Below are 26,920 nucleotides of genomic sequence, written 5' to 3'. Positions count from 1 at the left end.
GTTCAAGCCTTGTATCCAGATGCTTTTACTAATGATATATATACCACCAACATTTAAAGGAGATGTGTTGCAGTACCAACAGGAAAAAAACTAAACAAAAAACTACCAACTAGATGGAAAAGATTTATTTCAAATTTACCCAATATATCAATGGGTGATCAAAACGAAATTTTTAGCTTTAAAGTTTGATTTAATAATGATTTAATAATAGTTGCTCAAAGTACCTCATAGAAACGTTTTCTTACTGATATTTTAGGCCGTACATAAGAATAAAAAAATTATAAATTATAATTTTTCTATTTTTTTATTTTATAGAAATAATACGCCCATAGACAATAGAGCTGGAGCCAGAGCTATACAAACTAATTTTGGGTAGACGTGCTTTTGTAAGTGTGCTTATGTAAACATTTCATTGCTCTCAAACGACTCGTTCAATGTCAAATTGTGCAGTGATCAAAAGGGTTCACTACAAATTCTGTTAAAATTGTCTCTAAAATCCCTTTTGGATGTTTATAATCATGCAATGGAAATTATTGACTTACTATTTTACCATAAGTTGGATCAACTTGTTAAGTAAAAATGTGCACGAAAAAAAAAAAAAAAATTAAAAATTGCACCACTGGTGTAAATATCCGATTGTACGAGTGGCGTTAGTTTTGGTTTTAGGTGATACAAATATTGTATCACCGTGATGTAGATTTTACATCACAGTGAAGTAAATTATGCGTGCGCTACACACATGCGTCTGAATATTGTAAAGGTTATATTTGTTGTTAATGTTTTGTGTCGTATGTATTTTTTTATTTATTAAGAATTTGTTATAAAAAAATTAGAAAAACGGTTAACCCTAAAGGACATCCCTGCAACTTTCCGCTCATTTCATACTTAAGCACACGAAACTTCATTTATTACGTTTTTGAGCTCTTCAAGCTCAAAAATATAATTATCGTGTCATTTTGAGCTCTCCGAGCTCAAAAATCTGGTAAAAGTTTGATAAAACACTAGGGGAGGGTAGGGCAGAGCGGCCCCCTCTAAGCCGGTATTTCCTTTTTGTGGCTTTTAACCATCAAATTTCTTTATTTTCCGTCTATTTCGAATGAATCAGTCGAAATTTTGCCAAAAATCGAAAAAAAAAATTTTTTTTTCCTGAGGCACAACGGCCCCCTTCCTAAAAAATCATATAAAAAAATTTTTAACTTCCCGCTAAGAAAATCGAAGATTTTCAAAAATCGGAAAGTTATTGTTTTCACCCCGTTTTGCAAAAATCGAGTTTTCATCAGATCTCGACGTTTGAAAGTCATAGAAAGCTTCCTTGACTACTCCCGCGAGGTTGTCACTGTGCCTGTACGCGTGTGTGTGTGTGTGTGTGTGTGTGTGTGTGTGTGTGTGTGTGTGTGAAAGTATGTGAACCGCTTATAACTTTTGAACGGCTCATCCGATTTTATCGCGGTTGGTGCCATTTGAAAGGGCTTGGCTAAACTTAGATTTTGAGTATAATTTAGACCGATTCGGATCAGTAGATTTTGAGAAATCTCAAAAATAAAATTTTCAAAAAATCGTTTTTTGGAATAACTTCTAAACGGCTTCACCGATCAATTCCAAAAACTAATCAGCTCTTGAGCTTGAAAAACCACGTCGATTGCCATTAAGAACGTGGAAATTGGTTGATTGGTTCGTGAGTTATCGTTGTCGAAAAAATTCGGAAAAAGTGAATTTTTGAAATTTCTCTTAGATTTTCAGTTCGGTCAGTTTGTGTTCAAAAGTATATCATAGATTCTGAAAAACTGCGCGAAATTCTGCCAACCGCATGAAAATCGATTCATTCACACACACACACACACACACACACACACACACACACACACACACACACACACACACACACACACACACACACACACACACACACACACACACACACACACACACACACACACACACACACACACACACACACACACACACACACGGGCATATGGACATGCACTATATCAGAAGAAGCAGTGTGCGTCATTGCTGGAACCCTACCTCTTAGAGTTCTAGCAGAGGAAAGGCGGACCCTTTACCAACGAAAAAGGTCAACTGCACTGAGCCCTGAAGAACTTAGAATTGAAGAACGGCAGAAGAGCATAGGCCGATGGCAACTACAATGGGATGCTGCAGAGAAGGGTAGGTGGACGCACCGTCTCATACCTCGGATCGACATTTGGCTTAACCGGAATCACGGTGAGGTCAATTACTATCTTACGCAGATGTTGTCGGGACATGGGTGTTTTCGAGAGTATCTACACCGCTTTAAGCACGATGACTCTTCGGAGTGCCCGTCCTGCCCAGGAGCTGCTGAAGACGCGGAGCACGTCTTCTTTGTATGTCCTCGTTTCGATCCACAGCGTGAAGAACTGGAGAGGATCCTGAACCAGAGAATGCAACCAGATTCACTAGTAGAAGCAATGTTGTCATCAGAAGCTGCCTGGAACGCTACCAACACGTTTGCAACAGAAGTCCTTAAAGACTTGCGTTCCACCGAAAGAAAAAGAGCAAATAGCAGAAGATAGAAGGAAGATAGTTAACACCTTAGCCACCAGAAGGAAGAGCAGTAGCTAGATCCTCCCTTCACGAAGTAATGCCTGACGGCGGTTTCCATGAGGGATTAGAGGAAAGAAGGAAAAGGGGTTTAGGGTTTAGTGGGTAGGGGCGTTAGTGTCGAGTTTTAGTATGACGCTGCGTCGAGTCGCCACATATCCAGGCCAAACAGCTATGCCTAGAATCCGTAAAAAGGATTCCCCCCCCCTACAAAAAAAAAAAAAAAAAAAAACACACACACACACACACACACACACACACACACACACACACACACACATACGGACATACAGACGTCACCGCGGAAACATTCGGGGAGGTTTCTTAGGTCCTCAAAACGTCAACATCCGTTGAAAACTCGATTTTCGAAAAACGGGGTAAAACCAATAACTTCCCGATTATTGAAAATTTTGAATTTTCTTAGCGGGAAGTTAAAAACGTGAAAATAACATGGCCGATGATTTTGTATGTTCAATGCTAATAGAATATTGACTTGAAAAATTTATTACAAGGTTTGAGGGTACGTATATTACCGTCAAGTTAGTCCCATTTAAAATACATTAGATGCAAAAATTGTATCACCGGGTGATGTAAATTTAGGTTTACCTCTGTTGACTTCACAGGTGATACAATTTTTGAGATTTTAAAGCCACTTTTTTTTTCGTGTGGAATCTATTAAATGTGAAACTCTAGAAATAATCTATCCTGGCGTAAAATATAAATTCTCGTCTTGCTTCTACTTTATTTGCGAAAATTCTCTAAAAGTTTCGCAATAACTAGTATTTTTATTTAAATTGAAATGAGTTAATTTGCAGATAGACATTTATTTAATTTCAACATAACAGTCAAGACAACGAATTTAATTATTTTTATTTGCAAATATTATAGTAGGGGCTGTTGAAGAATTTATTTAATATCTGTAATTTATTTTACAAGAGAAACAATGACTAGTACTCACTCATTTATATTTTAAATTCATATTTATATTGTTTGGTCGAGAATAATACACAGTTTGTAGTTGTTTTGTAGTCTAAAGTCAATTTTAATTAATATAATAAGGTTAATTTCATAATAGAAACTGTATTTCAATATTTAAAATTGTTTATTTTACAAAGGATTATTCATATACTGATTAAATAAAAATTTAATTAAATTGTATTCTAATTTTACTTAAATTAAATACGCATCAGTAAATTATATAAAATTAACTGCTATTATTTCTTAAAGAAAGTCGTCACATAAAAATATGTAGGAAGTAATTTAATTATGTACAATAATAAAATTAAAAAAGAATGAGAACACAAAATTTAGTCATATTAGACATCACATGTTCGTTTTTAGCTGACCTTCTCATAGTTTTTGTTTTTCTTTTCATACTTATACTTTCATAGAAAATATAAATAAAAACTAGTGAGATGATACTAGTGCTCTAATTAATATCGTAGGTTTAAGTGATTCGACCACCAGGCGCGTTTGACGCGACCCCTTGTAAACTCCGTGTCGGAGAATACATCTCTACTATAGAAGTAACCGTCTGAAGATGGCAAATTCAATTATCAACAACTTCCCGCTATGAATTAATTCTACTTGTTCGTTCAATTTTTATGAATTTATTTCTATCACAAATTTTGTTTTACAACTTTTTGTTTTACTCTTGTTCCTGCAATTTGACCTGAATAATGATTTTTAGTTTTTTTATTTTAAGAATCATACTATGCATTTTAATAAACTTCAAAATTTTCCTTCTTTTTTTTTTTTTTAATTTCAAATCTAGAACTTTAATTGAAGAATATAATTAATGGAAATCTTTGTTGTGTAGATCCACCAATAGTTGATATTCAGCTTGCTGCAGGCTACAGACTAGAAACACTCAGAGAAGGTGATGACTTGAAATTGGTTTGCCACATTCAGAGCAATCCCACGTCTTCTGAAATATTGTGGTTTCATAATGTGAGTATTTTTTATAAAATCTTAAACTATTTCTTAAGATTGTTTTATGATTCACAAGAATAAGAAAAATTTCATAGATTTAAATATTTAATTAAAAAAATAATTAAGATCAAAGGCGAGCACTGATAGTAGGATTTGTTTATAGTTAAAAATATTTGTCAATATTTGACAAATCATTTATTAAAGACCACTTTTTAGTCCTTAAAAATATTTCTTAGTATTTAAAAAGATTTATTAATATTTAATAAATGAATATCAGATTTATTAAATACAAACAAATCATTTTAAATACTAAGAAATATTTGTTTAATACTAAAAAGTGGTCTCTAATAAATGATTTGTTTACTATTAATAAATATTGTTTAATACAAATAAATCCTTCTATCAGTGAGCGTGTGCGAAATTCTCGTAATGACTTGAATGCTGAAGGGTTATAATATTAGCAAGTGAAAATTTTTCGGATTTTCGTCGTTTCAATCACAATTAAAAACGGCTTTGAGATTGTATTGAGGAAATATTATGATGATAACATAAAACCTTGAAAACATATTGACTGATCGATGTGATTTGTGTAGTAATCCCAAAGGCTTTTCAAGATGAAAAACTGATACAATTTTTCAACTGATACCTTTCAATCAATTACTTTATTTTATGAGAAGCACAAAAAAAAACTTCTTCTTTAAATTTTGTCTTTGACAATAACTCTTCGAAAAAATTAACAAATTTAAATGAATTTCACAGAGATTACAAAGATTATAATTAATAAATTTTAGCGTTTCAAAATTTAACTTACCATAGTGAGCTTTTGATTTTTGTTTAAAACGTCCAAATTAGTAAATGGTTAATTTGTTCGGAAGTTATATAAGCTATAAACAAACAACAAATGAAAATTTATTTGAACTCTCCATAAACTTCAACAAGGAAAAAAAAATTCGTTCTGGCAACCAAATTGTATAGTTACCATAACTATACACAGTTTACAGTTTGTTATAGAGTTACAATAACAAAATTTTATTTAGTTCTGATAACTAAATGTTGTTTAGCTCTCAGAGCTCAACGGGATTGTTCTAAGAGACAAACGGTATAGTTGGGAGGGCTTTACGTTGCACAGTAGTGGAGTGCGCTGACATATTTCATAACCTTCTAAAATGACAAACAGAATTATTTTGTTACTCATCCATATTATTAAAAATATATGAGGACAATTAAGTCTCCAGTTTACTTATTTAAGGAAATAGGTATTTTTTTTTTTGTTAAATTGAATTTCGTTAGAACGGTTTTGTATTTATGGTTTTTCAAGGTTCATTTGCGGTGACTGTTAATTTAATTTATTAGTTTAATATATTGTGATAAGGAATAAGTTATCGGAGTAACTTTTCTTAGCTAAATTTTTTTCTCCGTGTAGTATAAAAAAGCTACTAAAATGAAAGTAGATTTTTTAATGCTAATTTTTTTTAGCTTTATTGAGATTTTGAAACACTCTTGATAACATTGTTACTGTAGCTTTTCTAAAAGACCTTGTTTGAGCTACATTTCATTATTTTAAAAATTTAAGTTAGTTAGTAAGCTCTTCAGACTAAAAAAATAAGTTTTTTAAACTTTAATATTATATACTATAATAATATGAAAAAATTTTTGGAAACTCTTTTCATAAGACTAAGTTTAATAGTGAAATTTCCGAAGAAATATTCGAAAAACTCAAATTAACAAAAAAAAAAAATTGGATCTTGTAAAAAAAGGAATATATACATACGATTTTCTTAAAAAAAAAAAATATTTTACGCACGGTCATAATTTAAAAATAATTGTACGGAAAAAAACAATAATTTTTTTAACAAAAAAAATAGACATACAATGAAATAATGTCGTTTTATGATGACAGAGTGTCTCCACTTAGCTGTTTTAAATAATACAATGGAAAAAAGCGTGAGGGTATGTGAGACAGAGCAAGAGTGCGTTAGAGAGTAAGACTCATAGTGAGATAGAAAGAGATGAGGAAAAAAAGAGGATAGAAAAATCTCTTGAAAATGAAACAAAAACGCACAAGTGAATATAGTATGGCTGACCTAACGCTACTTTATATTCGTCGAGAGAACAAAGCCGAAGTGTCTCGTCAAGTGTCTCTTTCGGTACGTGCTGACTGTTCTTGTTAAAGCTGTTCCTTTTCGCGTATAAGAAGCACCTTAATCCTCATTGTAGACCTCCATTTCCGGCAGTTACGTGGGGATCCCGAATATTCTGACAATTTCCTCCGACTAGAGCCTCAACTAGGGTGTAGGTGGCTCTAAATTACGGTTCATCCTTGTCTGACTCATGATTTGTTATATCTATATCAGTGTTACTAGCAATTTCTTTAAAGATCGTCGTGTTTAGCCAAATAATTCCATTTATCTGGTTAGCTTTACATGTGTATGAATATTTTTGGTCACTAAAAAAGTATTATATGACTTGCTATGTATTTTATTAGAGTAAAAAATGGTACACGGAAAAAAAAATTTCGTTCTGGTAACCTAACTGTAGAGTTACCACAACTATACACAGTTTACTATTCGTTATAGAGTTACAGTAACATAATGTTATTTAGTTCTGATAACTCAATGTTGTTGAGCTCTCAGAGCTCTACGGGATTGTTCTCAGAGCCAAACGGTATTGTTGGGAGCGCCCTACGTTGCGCAGTAGTGGAGTGCGCTGACATATTTCATAACCTTCTAAAATAACAAACAGAATTATTTTGTTACTCATCCATATTATTAAAAATATATGAGGACAATTAAGTTTCCAGTTTATTTATTTAAGGAAATAGGTTTTTTTTTTTGTCAAATTGAATTTCGTTAGAACAGTTTTGTATTTATGGTTTTTCAAGGTTCATTTGCAGTGACTGTGTAACAATACTATTCCCCAAAATTTAACTAAATTCAACCGATGGCGGAGATATCGGCTGGGTAGGGTATTTCACGCTCGCCCTTTTAAATATATAATAAATTAACCCGGAAACCCCTCAGGCTGGGTTAGTGCACATTTGGACGCCAGGTAATTTTTATGAAAAATTACCAAAAATAATAACAATTCCAGGGGCCGCGCCGGACGATCAATCAACGATTCGAGTTAATGCGGATGAAAAGCGTAGGTTGCAGTACAATTAAAATAAAATTAGGGTAAAATACCGAGTAAGAAACAATAAGTAATTAAATCTATGTAATATTCCGGAAGATCCTGCTAAAATAAAGGACGGATGACAGGGAAGTAATCCGGGAAGTAACTTACATAAAATAAATCATTAATGAATCAGAAAATATTAACAAAAATAAATTATTTATTTATAAACAGTGTTACTTAAAACTAAATCTGCACGGAAAGAAAAATATGGGAACTATTCCTATAATTTTATGGGAACAGTTCCCAGGCAATTATAGGAACTGTTACCATGAATTATGGGAACTGTTCACATAATTATAGGAAATTTTCCCAGAATTATGGGAAAATTTCCCATAATAATGGGAATGGTTCCCAATCATGGTATAGGAATGGTTTCTATAATTATAGGAATGCTTCGTATACAATTATAGGAACCATTCCCATAATATTATGGGAAATGTTCCCATAATAATATAGTAATGGTTCCTATATCATTATGGGAACTATTCCCATAATTGTATAGGAAGGATTCTTAGAATATTATAGGAATCATTTCTATACCATTATGGGAATCATTCTTAAAATAAAATAAAGATTAAATCTTCGTGCGGAGTGAGTTCAAAAAAATTCCTATAATATATACACGGAAAAAAAAATTGGACAGCCACATGATTTTCATGTTGTAGGCAATAAAAGGTAAAACAACAATAATAATTAAATAATAATAATAAAAATAATAATAATCTATATTATTAAGAGAATAAGAAAAATTTTGTGGCCAGTGTATTTATGTGATAAAATGAATTTTTGCTTGGAGTTGTGCCTTTTCAAGGTTCCATATCATTCTCACCAATAGTCAATTTATTATAATAAGAATTTAGGCTGCATTTGAAAATGCTCTGTGTCTAGATACATAATGAAGAAATGACCTTGTGTCTGGTAAGATATTGACATTTTTGAAGATATAAGCTCGTCCCGATGTTACACTCATCAAGAGCTTTCATTTGAGTACCCACATGCATTTTTGATATATTTTTCATATATACATATATATAATATATATAAATATATAAAATATATGAAAAATTGATGTGGGTACTCAAATGAAAGGTCTCGATGAGTGACGTATTACTGTAATGTCGAAATGAGCTTATATCTTTAAAAATGTCAATAATTCACAAGATACAAGGTCATTTATTAATTATTGATATTTTTAAAAATATAAGCTCGTGTTGATGTTACACTCATCAAGAGCTTTCATTTGAGTACCCACTGCATTTTTGATATATTTTTCATATATACATATATATAATATATATAAATATATTAAATATATGAAAAATTGATGTGGGTACTCAGATGAAAGGTCTCCATGAATGTAACATCAATATAAACTTATATCTTTAAAAATGTCAATAGTTCACAAGATACAAGGTCATTTCTCAATTATATGTTTAGAGATAGAGCATTTTCGAATGCAACCTAAATATCTATTATAAATTTACTATCATCATAAATTGACTATCGACGAGAATGATATGAAACCTTGAAAAGGCACAAATTCATGTCAAGTCCTTTGCAATGACACTAAATTTCACTAAGAAATCGATTTCATCATGTGACTATCCAGGAGACAAAATTGTTTTTATTCTCTTAATATAAATTATTATTATGATTATTATTTAATCATTATTGTTGTTTTAACTATTGCTGCCTGCCACATGAAAATCATGTTGCTGTCATATGAAAGTCATGTATCTTCCACAGGAATGTATCATGCGGCAACCCCAATTTTTTTTTTCCATGTAGGATTTAAACCTTCATGTTGTGGGAACCATTCCTATACTATTATGGGAATGTTTCCCGTAAATTATGGAAACCATTCCTATAATAGTATAGGAATGATTCTTATAGCATTATGGGAACCATTCCCATATTGGTATAGGAATAGTTCCCATAATTTTCTTTCCGTGTGCTTTCCAAATAACAGAATAAATCCTTTATGGAACAAATATAATAGGTTTCAAACAATTAAACCAATATAAACGATAATTTTAGATATTAGCTTTTCAATATTATTTACAAACGTAATAATAATTAATGTAAGTGTAATACTTTAATTAGTAATTGCTGGCCGTTTCAGGGATCCACACGAGGCTTTCGGGATAGGTACAAGTATTCCCTTAAAATAACCCTTACTCGCTACGGGATCGACTCGACAAATCGATAGTGAATTTAATTAAACAATAAAAGAATAAATTATTTAAGCCAGGAGACAGCGGTGTGCGGATATTAATCAATCTCAACTTGTGAGTACTCACCAGAAAGGAAACTCAACCCAAGGCACCAAATCCACACTCCTTACAATAGCGGAGGTCCCGCGTGTGTACCTCACACCAAGCGGGTCAACGCGTGTCTGCTCTATTTTTGTCACCGTAAACCGTTCGAGGCCTCGTGTTCGACAACAATGGCCTCTCTAGCCATTTTCCCTAATTCAATAAACTCTTTGTTTGCGATCGATATTGTAGGGCCTCACCCGTGCGAGTAAAGTCTATGATTTATCACTCATAGTAAAATTAGGTACTATATGACAATGATTTACGGCAATGCATACAAATAATAATAATAATAATAAATTATGAATAATTCATTATAAATGTCTGAAATAAAGATAAATTAATTCTTAAATTAATAACAATAATATTAGAAATTTCAAATATAAATAATCTAATAATAATAAATTCAATAAATAAATTAATAAATAAATATATAATAATAAATTCAGAGACACACCGAGTGTGGATCTGTTGCCAAATTTAGGCGCAGGGAGGGACGCACACAGGGAATAAAAACCCTGTGACAACTGTTAATTAAATTTATTAGTTGAATATATTGTGATAAGTAATAAGTTATCGAAATACATTCAAAAGACCCCATTTAACACAAAATAAAATTTGTTTTCGTTTATTTATCTTTTCTTGTGCACATACGGTAGTGATTTTATGTCCAATATTTATTAATATAATCAAGAAAATAAGATAATTTTGTGACGACCATATTTTTATTTTACAAATAATTTTTATTTGTAATATAAGTTCTATTATTATTCTATTTCTATTATAATACTATTCTTATTTGTCATATACAATTATTGTTGGCAATATAAATTCGTTCTGTCGCATTTATTTATTAAATTATCAATGCTAAATCGTAAAAAAAATTATTAATCAGACTGCCAAAAATTTGTTATAGTCTCAGAACGATCCTGTAGAGTTGTGAGAGGTAAATAACGTTTAGCTCTCAGAGCTCAACGATGTAGAGTTGCAGGAGCCAAACGGTATTGTTACGATAAGAAAACGTTAACCTACTGGAACTTTTTACAACTAACTAACTACTATAGAGTTCCTATAGCAAAATTTTTTTTTCCGTGTAGAGGTAATTGCACACGGAAAAAAATTTTCTTAAAAATTACCGCTGAGCCACGGTAATTGTAGAACATTGTGAAACTTTTGAGCTTATTACTATGTTTTAATTTATAATTACGGAAGAATTAGTTTATTTAAAATGGGTTTCTACAGTAAAATTTGGTACCGTCAAATAGATCGCAACCTGAATTTATACCTTTTCACGATTTAATGTTTTTTTTTGGTGATCGTTAATTTATCATTCAAATAATTAAAATAATAAAAAAAAATTTGTATCGGGCATTTATTTATTTTAAAAGCGATTTTTATAGTTAAATTTGGTCTCATCAGGAACGTCTTGACGTAAATTTGAGCCTTTTTCACGATTTTATATCGTTGTGAGTGATAATCAATTTTTTATGGTAAATTTATAAAGCAGTTTTGATTAGCTGGTTGGTTTTATAAAATTATCACATCAGGTTTTTCATTAAATTATTGATATTTGATTTTGTCATAGCAATATTATTGTTCAAAATGATCTCAAAAGTACCCAAACAATATATTTTTTTAATGATAAAAAACATTTTTTCGGAATTATGTGAAAGTTTTTTTATTCGTAATTTGTCATTTTCGGCAGCTAATGTTGACGGCAGATTCTCAGTAAAACCATAACTAAAATTCTAAAAGAAAACAATTGCATTGAGACTAAAAACCACAGAGCTTTAAAATGATCCATTCTAATATATACAACAGAGTAGAGAAGAAGCCAGTGCAATCGTGATTGTTGTTGTTCGTTATATTTATTCAGCGTAGAAACTTTTCTCAATTCTTTAACGGCTAGATTACTTTTCCTTTAATACACCACAATCCGCATAAATATTTATTGCCAAGAGAATCGAAATAAACTTGAGCGTATACGTACTTTTTAAATTTTACGCCCACTCAACTTCTCTTTGCTGAAAACTGTCCACCTTTTATTTTTCTTTATTTTTATAGGATCATTTTTTAAATTTATACTCGAATATAAAATTTGTAATTACATTAAATACATGTGTTATGAGACACTCAATAATTTACAATGACATCTCATAAGTTTTTGATGAAAATAAAAAATCTAGCGTAAAGAATTTATTTTAAAACTAAATCAATTACAGTATTTTAACTTCTCTTCAACATAAAGTAGGTTGAAATATATCATTGGTAGAAATGTTAAAAATCTTTAAAGCATTTAATAATTTTCACTATTCACTGAAGAAAAACGACAGCTTAAAACAATAGAGAATATTTTATAAGTCATGAATTAAACATTTAATTGCACACTGTTTGGAACAAATACTTTACTCCTGCTGTAATTATCCAGTTGGTTTGGTAAATATCACAAAAAAGTAATTACTTGGTATAATAAGGCTTTTTAATTTATTTTCAACCTCGTTGAGATAACCTTTTCTCTTACCTTCTTTTTTCTCGGATAAATTGACAATAAACCAAGTAAATCAAATATCGAGTGTACTTTTGTATATAAAAGTATTGTTAGAAAAAATTCGTAGTGGAGCTAAAAATGTGTAATGGGGCATGAGAAAACCAATGGGAATGTGCCTTCAACGAGCCGTGTCGTACGAGAAAAACGGTAATTTAACTTCTCGTTAAATTCTTTTGCCTGTTCATCGAATATCCCTGAGGAATAAGATTCAATTGGTCTCTCTAACGTTTCCCAAAAAAATTCTTAAACGAGTTACATGACAGTAAATTATGTTTTTTTTTTCTTGACAAATTCTAAATTATTTTTTCAAAATGTTCTACATCTCCAACGCTTGCTTTTCAATTGTTGATGTGACAGCTTGATGTTTTTTAAGAAAAAAAATTGCTTCTTGTAGTTTCTAAAGACTTTTGGAAAACGAAAACTCGACTTTTGACTTCAATAAAATTGTTACTGATTTAAAACGTTTATTTTCAAAAATTCTGAAAATCTTAAGACTCGACAAACCTATTACAAAGCTGTCGTAGTTTAGTCACAAAGGATATAATACTGATGGTCTCAAACACGCTGATAGCAAATCAACGAGATGAGCTTGAGGCTTGTCCATCTCCGATTGACTGTGCAAATCAATCAGCCCCAAATCAAGAGCTTTGTATGCTCAATCAGCGTCATATCATCAAGAAAACTAATATAAAGCGTTAATGAAAAGAAATGAAAAAAATAGAATGCAAGATATACAGACTTCGAATTATAATTAAAATAAATAATTTGAAACTGCATTATTTTTCATGCATATCATTATTTATAATTCGAAATTATTACAATTCAGAATATCGACAATTTATGCAACTATTGAATTTGAATGTAAATAATTGGCTTGAGTGATTATTCCATCGATAGTAAATTAAATTAACATATGCAAATTTTAATGTAAATATAAATTATTATTCTAATAAAATTCATCGGATATTTTTATCGTCACTATCGACTAAGCAATGTAAATATGAACTTGACTGAATTCCAAGGTATACACTGAATACAGGTTAAATAATTATTTGCGATTTTATAATTATTAAATACATTTATACCCTCATTTATTTAGAAGGTCTTATTTACGTAATTAATTTACAATTAAATATTTATTACATGTTGGGTTAATAAATAAAAGCGATTAATTTAAAAATTAATTCCAATACCAAAACTGCATTCAAAGAACGTTTGTTAATATTGTGAGAAAAAATTAATGCTTTCTATAGAGAAATAGTGATAAAATAATTGAAAGTGAATGTTTGTTTGTTAATTTTAGGATACTCGCTTAGAACATGACATTGCAAGAGGAATCCTAATAGCTGCAAATACTTTAACATTAAGAGTCTTAAGTCTTCAGTATTCTGGAGAGTATTCTTGTTATGCTAAAAATGATGTTGGAGAAGCAAGAAGTCAACCACTTTTCATCTATATGAAGTGTAAGTTCAAACTTGCTTAAAAATATTTTTAGGTAAAAATTTATTGAGAAATAATCGCATTAGTCAAGTACAAAGTATCAATTCGGGTTCCGCTCTACTCTCGATAATTATTTGCGCATCGATATAATTTATTTTCGATTTGTACCAACATGCACGTATTTGAACTTTCCAATTTATTATTTTTAATATTTTTTGATTAAAGTCAAAGAAAATTTTAAAGAAAGTTCAAATTTTGATTTAACCAAGTTTATTTATTAAAAAATTAGATTAAACTAGATTTTGTTCAAATGTTACTATTAAGTGCTTTTTTATGAAAAAATTTTGTAATTGAACAATGAATTACCTCACAAGGATGATCGTGACATTTTTATAAACAGAATTTGAATAGAAATTTCTTTCGCTAGAATTAAGCAAAATATTTCTTGAAATAAAGAATTTTTCTTCCTTAAAGATAATTTTATTGAGTGCGTAAGAATTCGCCCGATGAACGCCCGCACGGGGTACGGGTCTATTTATACACTATACCCGTGCCGATATCTCATACGTACGGGGCACGGGTACGAGCACGGGCATAGTGTAATGTATAGACCCGTGTCCCGTCCCTCATCGGGCGAATTCTCACTTCCAATTTTATTTGATTGAAAGAACTTGTTTGTTTTTTGTTAACGAGCAATGTTCAAATTATTCGATCAAGTGTCAAAAGTCTTAGGGCTTTGAAGGGAAGGGGACACAAAAATTTAAGTTAGAGAGATTTTTACGTTATCGAAGTTTTACACTGAGAAAAAAAAAATACTTTTACTTAATTAAGATAGTTGGGCCCAAAAAGCAAAAATTCAAGAAATCTCCCAAATTTCGTATAGAAGTATGTAAATACATAATACACACGCTGTTAAAATTTAGAGACGATTTACCACGTCTAACCGAAGATAATTGCAATTGAAAATGACATTTTTACTCAGGCGGTATGGGAAAAGAGAGAGAAAACCGCGAAGTTTTATTATTTTTGTATTGAAGAAATTTTAAGAATTTCACGAAAAACTAATATTACTTAGATTAATACATGTATAATTACCCTACAAAATTTTAGAATTCCCTACCACATAGTTATTAAGAAATCATTGATAAACTAGTGAAGTAAACAAATAAAGTCATGCGTGGAGGTAAGTGAGCGATAGCCCGTAAGAGAGGCGACACTAGCGAATGAAAAAGACAGCAGTAGCATAAACTATAGGTTGGGAAAGAACTACCTTAACAATTTCTTGGTTCAAGAAATTTGATAACGATCAACTATTCTATTATTATTAATTATTAATTTTTGAAGAGAAGAACATCAATATTTATCCTTGGATAATAGATAAACAACAGAATAGCTTTATTTAAATCAAATAAAAATTATTTCAATCAATTTAACAAGTTTTTGAGCTAAGAATATATACACGGAAAAAAGTAAACTGTAATAAATAACAGTCGATTTATAATAAGTAATGATCAACTGCTAAAAATTATCATTTCAAACAGTAAAATCGTGATTTTACTATTCACTTTATAATATTTACCATTTAAACATTACAATTTACTCTTTACATGGAAGAAAATACTATTTCAAACAGTAATATTCGCTATGTAAATGTCTAAAATGTTAAAGTATAATAATTAAGAATTCAGACTTTGATATTTATCATTTCATACCTAAAAAATGATCTTATGATATGTAAAAAGTATAAAATAAAGTTAGTAAATTTTAAACGCAACGCTAAAAATCAAACTGTAATTATTGACTTGCTTGGACTGGTAAAATGTATATTTTAAAAGTATAATTTTGACTGTTTAAAATGTTAAATTCTCCCAGAGTGAGACCCCCTTCTCTTTCATCTGAGTTCCCCTTCTCCTTATAGTATGGACTATATATTGAAATGGCAATGTTTACTGTTTGAAACTGTAATTTTTTAAGATGAAAGAGTCGTTATTTACTATAGTGACAGCTACTAATCACTTATTTTGGATGTTAAATTATAAATTGTGGCTTTTATACTTTCTACATTAAGTTCTGTAATATTTATATTTTTTCCACCCCGATGTCCGCTTTACTGTTTGAAACTATAAAAATTAACCGGAATCCGAGTGAATATTACAGTTTACTTTTTTCCGTGTATTCTTGAAAATTTTCAAGAACATGAATTCTTGTATCAAGAAAATTTTCTTAATAAAAGTATTTTTTTTTCTCAGTGTACTGTATTATTTAAATTTGTCTAAACTACTAAAAATAACATTATCGAGAGTTTGTTTCATTAAGATCGTAATTTTAAAAATAAGACTATATATTTAGAGGAGTCGAAATTTATTTCGCAATGCAAACAAAATAGATTTACAGAAATTCTACTTTGGAAACAGTGCCTTAAATTTATTGGGTAGCTTACTAAAGCTAGGATACAAATAAAGACTCCATCGATTAGATAATAAATTGATTTCAACCGATGCAACTGTTTTAGGATAAACTCGACATTGAGCAATTATTAAAATTTAATAGAGCATTTATTACTGGCTTGCAAAATATTATCCTTTGCACTAAATTGAAAAATAAAGAGAACAAAATCTTTTATGTTTGTAATTAGTGTATTTTAATGACTTCACTTAAAAAAACAAATTAGAAAAACGGTTGACCCTGAAGGCCATCCCTGTAACTTCCCGCTAATTCCATACCTAGGCGCTTAAAATTGCACTTATGACGTTTTCGAGCTCAAAAATACAATTTATGTGTTATTTTGAGCTCTCCGAGCTCAAAGAGATAGCTTTGCTATGCTTTTGAGCTCTTCGAGCTTATCAAAATTATTAAAGTCTTATCAAAATTCGATGAAACACGATTTTTCTAATTTTCAAACTGCTGTAACTTTTTAATAAATCAACTGATTTTCACGCGATAGGCGTCGATCGATGTGGTTTTTTGAGCTCTATAAATGATTCCAAACAAAAAAATTGATCTGATGAAAAATTTTGGAGTTATTACAAAAAAACACTTTTTTCGATTTTTTTCAACAACGATATCTCACGAACGCATCAACCGATTCTGACGCTCTATGTGGCGATCGATGCGGGATTTCAAGGTTAAGAGCTTGAAATCCAAAACAAAAAACAACTTTTTTTGTCACTTTTTTCTCATTTTTTTTGCAATTTCTCGAAATCTACTGGTACGAATCGGTTACAACTTACAGGAAATCTAAGTTTGGCGAAGCCCTTTCGAATGACACCAACCGCGATAAAATCGGTTAAGCCGCTCAAAAGTTACGAGAGGCTTACACACACACACACACACACACACACACACATACGGACGTACGGACATCATCGTGAAAATAGTCAGGAAAGCTTCCTAGGACCTCAAAACATCGAGATCCGATGAAAACTCGATTTTCGAAAAACGGGGTAAAACCAATAACTTCCCGATTTTTGAAAATTTTCAATTTCCTTAGCGGGAAGTTAAAAATCCTTGAAAAAGATATTTGCTTTTTGCGCTAACTAATCCTATTTAACAATAAGATAAAAAGAAAATTTTATAATTAGTATAATCTGTCAATTACTTTCGGATGCGATTATTAATAAATCCGAGGAAGACACTAATATTGAAACTGTTTTCTTATTTATTAGATGCTCCAAGATGCAAAGTCGGATTTGAATATAATAATGTTGTTGCATTACTCGACGAAACAGTTAAATTACGCTGTGAAGTTGAAGCAACTCCAAATGATGGAGTGAGATTTTCTTGGACTTTTAACGGAACAAAGGGAGACGTATTGCCTATTCAAAACTCACGTCCAAGAAATCATGAGCGTACTAGTACTTTGGAATATACAATTTTAATTGACAGTGATTACGGCACTCTTGGCTGCTGGGCTAGTAATAGTGTAGGAAGACAAAGAACACCTTGTATTTTCAACATTGTACCTGCAAGTAAGTTTCATAATAATCTATTCATAACTCAAAATAATAAGCTTATTTATTATTTATTCAATAAGTACTTTCCTTTTTGTATTTTTATAACAACTAAAATAATTACCTTATTACTTTAGTTGAATACTTTGTTTTTATTTTCTCTTAGCTGATTTTTTTTTTTATTAATCACCTGCATTAAAAGTTGGAAACGCTTTAAAGAAAGTTAGAACAGCGTATGATACAATTACTCGGTATTACACAGGTAATACTTGAAATTACAAACTATAACCATGGAACTCTATAACTTTATACCAATACGGTGAATTTTGTGAGGTAGAAAAAAAAGTTCTAAATTGAAATATTTCTTTTTATTAAATTAAGATAATTATTAATTATTTCGAATAATGAGAATTTCGGGGAAAACTAATCATAATCAGGGAAGAGGAAAACTAATCATAATCAAAATATAATCGAAATTAACCCTCTGAGGCTTCGGGCGTTTCCCCCACTTTGCGGACTGTCTAGCGCACGGCCCGTACCTGCGTTAGTGAGTGTCCGTGTGCTCTCATGAGCAGTAGCGTACCTACTAATAGCGTTAAATAATAATAGGATTTGACAACGCTTCAGGTGACAAATGTTTTTAAGCGGGGCACCAACAGAATTGATTTAATAGCTGTTAGACAGTACTCACCAAGCAGAGTCCCGTAAACTCAGGTAGTGGAGACAGTAAGCGCACGTCATTTGCGATTCCTACTCCGGTGCCATGTGGCTCACTTAGTCTAACTCAGGCGTTAAAGGGTTAAAAAATACTATTATTGCTTGTGAAAAAGTTTCGTATATGATCATATTAGACTATAGATGAAGATAAAAAAATAATTTGACATTTTTGCTAGAGATGTGTACGTTAATTAACATTTCGTGTCACATGAGAATTATTTTAGTTGTTAATTGTACTAAAAATTATTGTCAGATAAGTTCCTCAGAAAGGTTAAAGAAATTTTTCTTTATGAATTTTTTTTTTTAAATCTGTTTATTGATAGTTTTCATATCTTAAATTTTTTCATGAATTATACAAATTTAATTAAATGTGGTTATTTTATAATTCTTTTCCTCGACTGATTCAGATTTTGTTTTTTATATGTAGATTTTGATATTTTTTTGTTTTGATTTTCTTGAACTTAATTGGATAAAAACTTATAAAAGAAATGATTTTACCTTAAAAAACCTCAAATGAACACTTAAAACTGAATTTTCTTGTGAAGAGACGATTCAGCGATCATGCGCCTTCTGTCGAAGATATTCAACACTTTCTTTGGTTTGAATATTATATATACTCTATACACAGAAAAAAAAATCAACTTAAATCAAATGAAAAATTTGTGAACCAAGAAAATAATTTTGAATGGCTTAATAATTGTCTTGAATCAAGACGAAAAATTCTTGAATCAAGTAAAATTTACTTAAACCAAGAAAAATTTCTTAGTTTATGAATTTTTCTACTTAAATCAAGAAGATGAACTTTTTCAAAATTATTTACTTGGTTCAAGTAAATTTTTTTTTCTGTGTACAGTCTGATATGACCAATTTTCATAAATGGCCATACATAAAAATTTTTTCACGGGTACTGAAAAAAGCAATTTGTCTTTCCGATATCTGGTAAACAGATTAAATTTTAAGTTTTTCTAGAATCGGAAAAGTTTCGACTGCTTATTTTATTATTCCAAGAATTCATCGTCTTAACTTATGAACGTTATTGGTGAAACAAAATTTTGCTTGCACAATAACACATAAATTTTTTGAAAAAAAAATCGAAATGTAAAAGTATCTTTGTTGGTTATTTAGAAAAAAAATTAAAATTTTATGATTAAGTTATTTTTATTTATTATCAAAGTAGTTATTAATATTTAAAATTTAATTATTTAAGGGGTTAGGGGTAGTCAGAGACACGAAAAAATGAGAATTTGCAGTAATTTTTTTTTTGCTTTTAAATCATGTTATTTTACAAAAGTAATAATATAGCATTATTACACAATGTTTTGACTTGAAGTCACGAAAATTTGGAAAAAAAAAATTTATAATTTCCAAAGTTATAGCTGTTTGTGTTGATCCAGTTCCAAAAAAAGGTCCTTGCGGTGACTATCATAAGTCCTTGGAGATTCATAAAAAATCAATCGGATAGGAAAAATTAGTTTTATAAATAGATTATCTTGGGCCTGATCAAAGCTTTTTTTTTTTTTTCAAAAATTAACAAAATGGCGGCCTCAAGAAATTTTTTTCTAGATTTTCGGGAAAAAATCAACAGTTAATTGGTCATAAAAAATCGAAATTATTGAAAAAAAAAGTCCTTCGATCAGGCCCGAGTTTATTACGTATTCTAAAAGCTGTATAAATTTCATTAAAATCTACCAAGCGGTTTTCGAGTTACTGTTGTCACCAGTTCAAAAAACATAGTTTTGAGAAAAGCGCATTTAAAGTTTCACATTAGATTTATGTACAGTAATACACTCTTTGTTATTTGTCGAATAACTCGAAAAGTAATTATCAGATTACCTTCAAATTTTCAGAGAATATTTTTAAGATATTATACTTAGAGAAAATGCAAAAAAAAAATTGATTTTTTGAAAATCCTAACTACTCGTAACCCCTTAAGGTTTTGCAATTTTCGTTGACATTATTTTAAACCTACTTAAACTTTTTTAATCAAAAAAGCGTCAATTTTAACTATACTTTTTTTTCTAAGAATAATACAATTTCTAAGGCATTGGGATGTCTTAACCCTTCAGTATCCACGTTATTCGGCTCATATCTTCTTTAATCTCGCCATGAGAAAAAATCTCACATTTAATTAACATCGATATAAACAAATATGGCGGCGGAGCGCTTACCGAAAAGAGCCGAAAATAAGTAATTTTTTAATAAACAGTTACAAAAAAATATAAATTTTCGGAAAATAAAAAAAATTTCAAGTCTCCATTTGAATTTAAAAAAATAATTGAGGTTGAAACCGAGCGTGAGTAAAATTCTTTTAACGTTGGTACTGAAGGGTTAATCAAACCAAAAATGCAATTGCTGTATCCCTACATTACTGTCATCTATCGGAATTATTAATAAAGTTGAATCAACGCATAACTCATTCAAAGCATACACTAAAAGAAGCAAAAAATTTTATCTTTGAATCCGTCTCATTGTTTTGACTCGCGATTGGTTTACCGCAAGTATATAAAATTTTACGTATAAAATTAAAGCTTATATTTTATACCAAGTAAATGAGTTACTCAAATAAATTGTGAATAAAACGTTTAGTTCACAATTAATAAATGCAAGACTAATAATAGATGTTGCACTAAGTAAAAACCATGAGGTTGAGTTTAACTTTAATTTATTTAAAGTAAAGAAATGCGACTGTGCGCTACAAAGTATGTAAGAATAACTGACTTAGAGAAAATACAAAAATTATTACAAGGAGAGTAAAAACTAGGCGTTACAATTACAAGTAGAAAAATTAGAGTAGGAATATTTGGCAACGAATAGTTGACCAGGAAATAATTTGGAGGCGGGATAATTGCCAGCTATGCAGTTTGGAAAAATAAGCAGGAAAGGGAATACGGATGCTAAGATTTTTACCTGGATGGGCGATACGTTTACAAAAATATGTCTAAACTTAGTTAGCAATAAAAAGATTAAAAATACAAAATTTACCAAAAGTAAAAACCCAAAGTAATATAACCCAGGTATCAAATTTATGACCATAAGCAGATTAAAAACTATTTAAGAAAATATTCCAAAAATTACCATTAAAAATTCATTTTCTATTCTAAATCTAGAAAATAACTAAAATATAAAGGAGCAAAAAAAATTGTTTAGACTGCTATTGCAATACCTAGGCTGGGAAATTTACAGCCATAAATAAAATTAAACAAATGAATAAATCTTTTTTTTTAGATAACATGAAATACTTAAAAATACGGGTTTGAATTTAAAATAAAATATAGTATTTATATTATTTACCGATTTAAATAATCATTTTTGAATATACAAATAAAAAAAAATATGAAATTATTTAATTAATTTAAAATTTTCTAATAAAACTAATCGTACGACGGAACATGCCGCCCCCCTTGAACCATCTAGTTCAAGCAGATTCGGTGAAGTCGTCATCCTCTTCATCGATGGGAAGTGGACAAAGCTTCTTAACGCAACGGTCGTATGTGCCCGTTTTTGTCCTAAGGGTGACCACTCTGACAATGCCATCCTTTCCAGGATGAACAGCGGTGATGCGCCCGAGGACCCATTGCAAAGGAGGCAAATTTTCTTCAAAGATTAGTACCAAGTTTCCAACCTTGATGTTAACTGATTTACGCGGAGATCCACTAAATTTAATCAATTGATGAAGATATTCCTTGTGCCAGCGTATCCAAAAATGCTGCTTGAGCTGTTGAGCATGTTGCCAAGCAGATAGGCGGTTGATTGGGGTATCTGTGAAATCAACCTGTGGAAAAGAGGTCAACGGACTACCTATGAGGAAGTGAGATGGAGTTAAGGGAAGAAGGTCATTAGGATCGGATGACATAGGAGAAATTGGCCTTGAATTTAGGATAGCTTCTATCTCAATGATATATGTTTCTAATTGCTCAAAAGTAAGTAAGGTATCACCCACGGTTCTAATTAAATGATGCTTAAATGATTTTACCGCGGCTTCCCAGATTCCACCAAAGTGCGGAGCTCTAGGGGGGATAAAGTGCCAATCAATCTTTTCTGCGTTACAAAATTCAGTTATTATATTTTGATGCGCTTTCGAATTGAATAAATCATAGAGCTCATTTAGCTCGTTTTAGCTCCGACAAAGTTAGTAGCATTATCGGAGTGAATTTCTATTGCTTTTCCTCGTCTTGAAAAAGTCGCTTGAGGCTGGCTAAAAATGCTTCAGTGGTAAGGTCACTGACAAGTTCCAAATGAACAGCCTTTGTGCACATGCAAATGTATACTGCCACGTAAACCTTTACGCGGCCGCGATTACGATGACGTTTTTCTTTTATATAAAAGGGTCCACAATAATCAACTCCTACGCGTAAGAAAGGACGCGAAGATGTGACCCGCTGAGTGGGAAGAGTTCCCATCGGGTGATTAGCAAGACGCGGTTTTGCGCGAAAACAAGGTATGCATTTACGAATCAAGCTACGTGTGACGCTGCGTCCATTTAACGGCCAATAATTTTGGCGAACTGAGTATAGTGTTGCTTGCATACCTGCATGTTTAAGTCGAAAATGTTCGGCTTTGATAATTAATTTAGTCACGTGATGCTGAGCAGGTAATAAGATTGGGTGACGTTGTTCTTCAGCAATAGAAGAATAAGCAAGTCTACCTCCAACACGTAAAATGTCGTCTTCGTTTATGATCGGATTTAATGGAATTAATTTGCTACATGAAGGAAGTGATTCCCAACTTTAATTGATTCTATTTCTTTTTAAAAGCAACTGGATTGGACTAAACGTATAATCAAGTCATGAGATATTGCTAATTCTGTACTAAGTAGTGGACCAAATTTACGTTCACTACTGGGTTTTTTAACATTGTGTATAAAACGTAGAATGAATGCTATAACTCGCTGCATCCTACTAAAAGAACTAAATCTTTCGATGATGTTATACTCTTTTATCTCAATTTTCAAACATGCAATTTTAGGAATAAGAGGTTTCAAATCAGGAATATCTATAGGGGTAAGAACTCCTTCCGGCCATGCTGAGCTTTCCTGAGTCAACCATAAAGGTCCATCAATCCAAATGGAACTTTCAATAAAATCTGACGGAAGCTGTCCTCGAGATATAAGATCTGCAGGATTATCTTGTGATAAAACGTGCCGCCAATGGCAAGACTCAGTGATAGTTTGAATTTCTGACACGCGATTCGATACGAAAGTTTTTAATCGATGAGCTGGCGTATTTATCCAATGCAAAACAATCGTAGAATCAGACCAAAGATATGATTCATGAATGCTTGTCAAAATAGTTGGCTTTACAATATGATAAAGACGAGCAAGTAGTACTGCAGCGCAGAGCTCTAATCTTGGTAATGTCAATGGTTTGACAGGAGCCACTCGAGACTTGGAGGAAATAAGGCGTATATATATCTGACCCTGACAATTAACTGAACGCAAGTACAAACAGGCGCCATAAGCCTTTTCACTAGCGTCGCAAAAACCATGTAATTGTACTTTAACAGAATCAGGTATGGTAATTCCACGAGGAAAGCGTAAATTTTTGATTAATGGTAGCTGGTCCAAATAAGCGGACCAAGACGAATGAATCTCAACAGGAATAGATTCATCCCACGCTACCCCGGCTTTCCACAGGAGCTGCATGATAATTTTTGCGTGCACGATGATTGGACCTAGGAGACCAAGAGGATCAAATAATTTTGCAATTTGAGATAAAACAGTCCTTTTTGTAATGTACTTGGATACCGAAAGATTTACAACATAAAAGAAATAATCTTCACGGGAATTCCATCGAATACCTAATGTTTTTATAGATGAGTCAGGATCTAACGACATATGTGCACTATCAGGATGCTCTTGATCCTCAATAAGCAGAGATGAATGATTTGCAGCCCATTTTCTTAAACAGAATCCACCCTTTTTTAATAAAGATATGAGTTGATCACGTAGGATAATTGCTTCAGAGATTGTTTGTGCACCTGTGAGCACATCATCGACATAAAAATCTCTACGTAGTATTTGGGATGCAATTGGAAAATTCTCCTCCTCATCATCGGCAAGTTTATATAATGTTTTGATTGCTAAATACGAAGCGGAAGATGTACCATACGTGGTAGTTTCAAGTGTATATATCTGAATAGGTTCAGAGGTATTTCGCCGATAAAGAATTTTTTGATATGGAGTGTCTTCAGAATTGACACGTACTTGGCTATACATTTTTACAGCATCAGCAGTGAGAACATAGATTTGAGATCGAAAACGTAAAAGAATACAAAGTAAATCGTCCTGAAGTTTAGGACCTACCATAAGAGTATCATTTAAGGAGATTCCAGTTGAAGTTTTAGCTGAACCATCAAAAACGACGCGAGTTTTTGTCGTTATGCTGTCTTCCTTGACCACAGCATGATGCGGAAGAAAGAACCCTTTACCTGTAGTATTTTGATCCTTTGCAAGTGACATATGACCTAATGCCAAGTACTCATCTAAAAATGCAATGTACTCACGCTGTATTTCGGGTTTCTGCTGGAATTTACGCTCCAATGCATAAAAACGTTTTAACGCAACGGCGTAAGATTCACCTAAGCCAGCCTTTTTATTATTAAAGGGTAAACGTACTTCATACCTTCCATCAGTATTTCTCGTTGTATTAAGAGCATAATGCTCCTCACAGGCCTTTTCTTCCAGGAGACAAAATTGTATTCGATGAAAGTTCTTCCAATTTCCCAAAAACGGGTTAAGCTTACATCTGGAGGATCCGAATGGATCGAGATATGACAAGATACAAGCGAAGGTTGAGAGAATGCGCATCAATTTCACCAGCAACGACCCAACCTAACTGAGTTTTTGAAGAATTGCATTTGAGTGATTTTTCAATGGTATTTGTCCTACAACGAGCAATTTGTAAAACAATTTAACACCAATTAAGGCATCTACCTTCGAAGATTTGAAGAAGTCGGGATCGGCTAATTTAATATTTTTAGGTATGTCGAGGCTTGATTGATTAATCGTGATCGAAGGCATTGCCTGACTAATTTGAGGTACAATTAAAAAATCAGCAGATTCCCTGTAATTATTGCATCGAGATTGCAAGGTAGCTCGAGCAGAATGCTTAACGCTAGTTGAAGTATTATCTATCCCAGTTACATAAATATTAGCTGGTTTCTTAATTAAATTCAAAAAATTTGCAACATTTTCAGTTATAAAATGTGCCTGAGAACCTGCATCTAAAAATACGCGAATAGTTTTGCTCTTGCCTTGATGATTCACCATGTCAACTAGAGCAGTAGCAAGTAAAACATGTGAGCTTGTTTGAGCTTGCAAAGATAAGTACTATTTTGCAACAAAATGAGAAGAAACTTGAGGATTTACCGATTGGTTGGAAGAATTATTTGCTTTTTCAAAATGTAAAAGAGTGTGATGTTTCAGCTTACAATTTCTGCATGGCTGAGAGGTACATTTGGATGCTCTATGTCCTTTTTTTAGACAGTTAGTGCACCATCCACCATTTCTAGAAGCCTCATAACGAGCGTGAGGATCTAAAGCTGCAAATGTGGTACAACTATAAACTAAATGAGTATTTCCACCACAGAATACACAAGATTGCTCGTGAGTGGTGGTTGCAAATGTTTGTTGCGAGCGAGTATTAGATCGATTGTTATTATTATTATTTTTTATTAGGCCTTTCGAATACGGGTTTCGGATTTTGAAGTCGAACTCCTTCTACCTGAGCACGTCTTTTTAGAAAGTCTATTAAATTATTAACGGTAGGACGAGCTATACCGCTACTGCAAATCTTCCCATCGCTCGCGAGCGGAGGAGTTAAGTTTTTCCCGTAATATTACGATTAATATGGAGTCCCATGAACCTATGGGTTCTCCCTAACGCTTGAAGAGCGCGTAAGTGTTTTGGACGCGATCTAAAAATGCGCGAAATGAATACTCTTTTCGATATGGATGGCATATCTACTAGAGCTTTAATATGACAATCACGTATATATTTCCGGTCGTCATATCTTTCTTTTAAAAGATCCCAAGCTACTGATGTAATTTTCGTCTGAGGATTCGATAGTTGAAATTATATCGGCTGCTTCACTGCTTTAAGCATCCTTTTCAAATAAAAATAATTTTTACAGGAGGAATTTTTAGATCCTTATGAACGAGAGAATTGAATAAATCGTGGAAGCCTAACCAAGTATCATAAGCTCCACTGAATGTTGGCAATTGAATTGTCGGCAAAGATGATGAATGAAAGTTATCAAATGCAT

The 26,920-nt window shown here is 31.7% G+C and overlaps 1 protein-coding gene across 2 annotated transcripts in view; it reads left to right on the top strand.

Moving 5' to 3' along the window:
* Nucleotides 1-26,920, top strand: part of LOC123263193 (hemicentin-2) — a 101,886-nt gene that overhangs the window by 64,611 nt on the left and 10,355 nt on the right. For both annotated transcript variants that reach the window (XM_044725765.1, XM_044725773.1), the window contains exons 7-9: nucleotides 4,403-4,533; nucleotides 13,856-14,015; nucleotides 17,658-17,960. In XM_044725765.1, the coding sequence (XP_044581700.1) occupies nucleotides 4,403-4,533; nucleotides 13,856-14,015; nucleotides 17,658-17,960 (594 nt within the window). The remainder of the gene's footprint in view (nucleotides 1-4,402; nucleotides 4,534-13,855; nucleotides 14,016-17,657; nucleotides 17,961-26,920) is intronic.

This window comes from Cotesia glomerata, linkage group LG1 (assembly GCF_020080835.1).
Source record: "Cotesia glomerata isolate CgM1 linkage group LG1, MPM_Cglom_v2.3, whole genome shotgun sequence".
NCBI lineage: Eukaryota > Metazoa > Arthropoda > Insecta > Hymenoptera > Braconidae > Cotesia > Cotesia glomerata.
The sequence above is the reverse complement of the archived record's forward strand: the minus strand, read 5'-3'. Positions and strand labels throughout refer to the sequence as shown.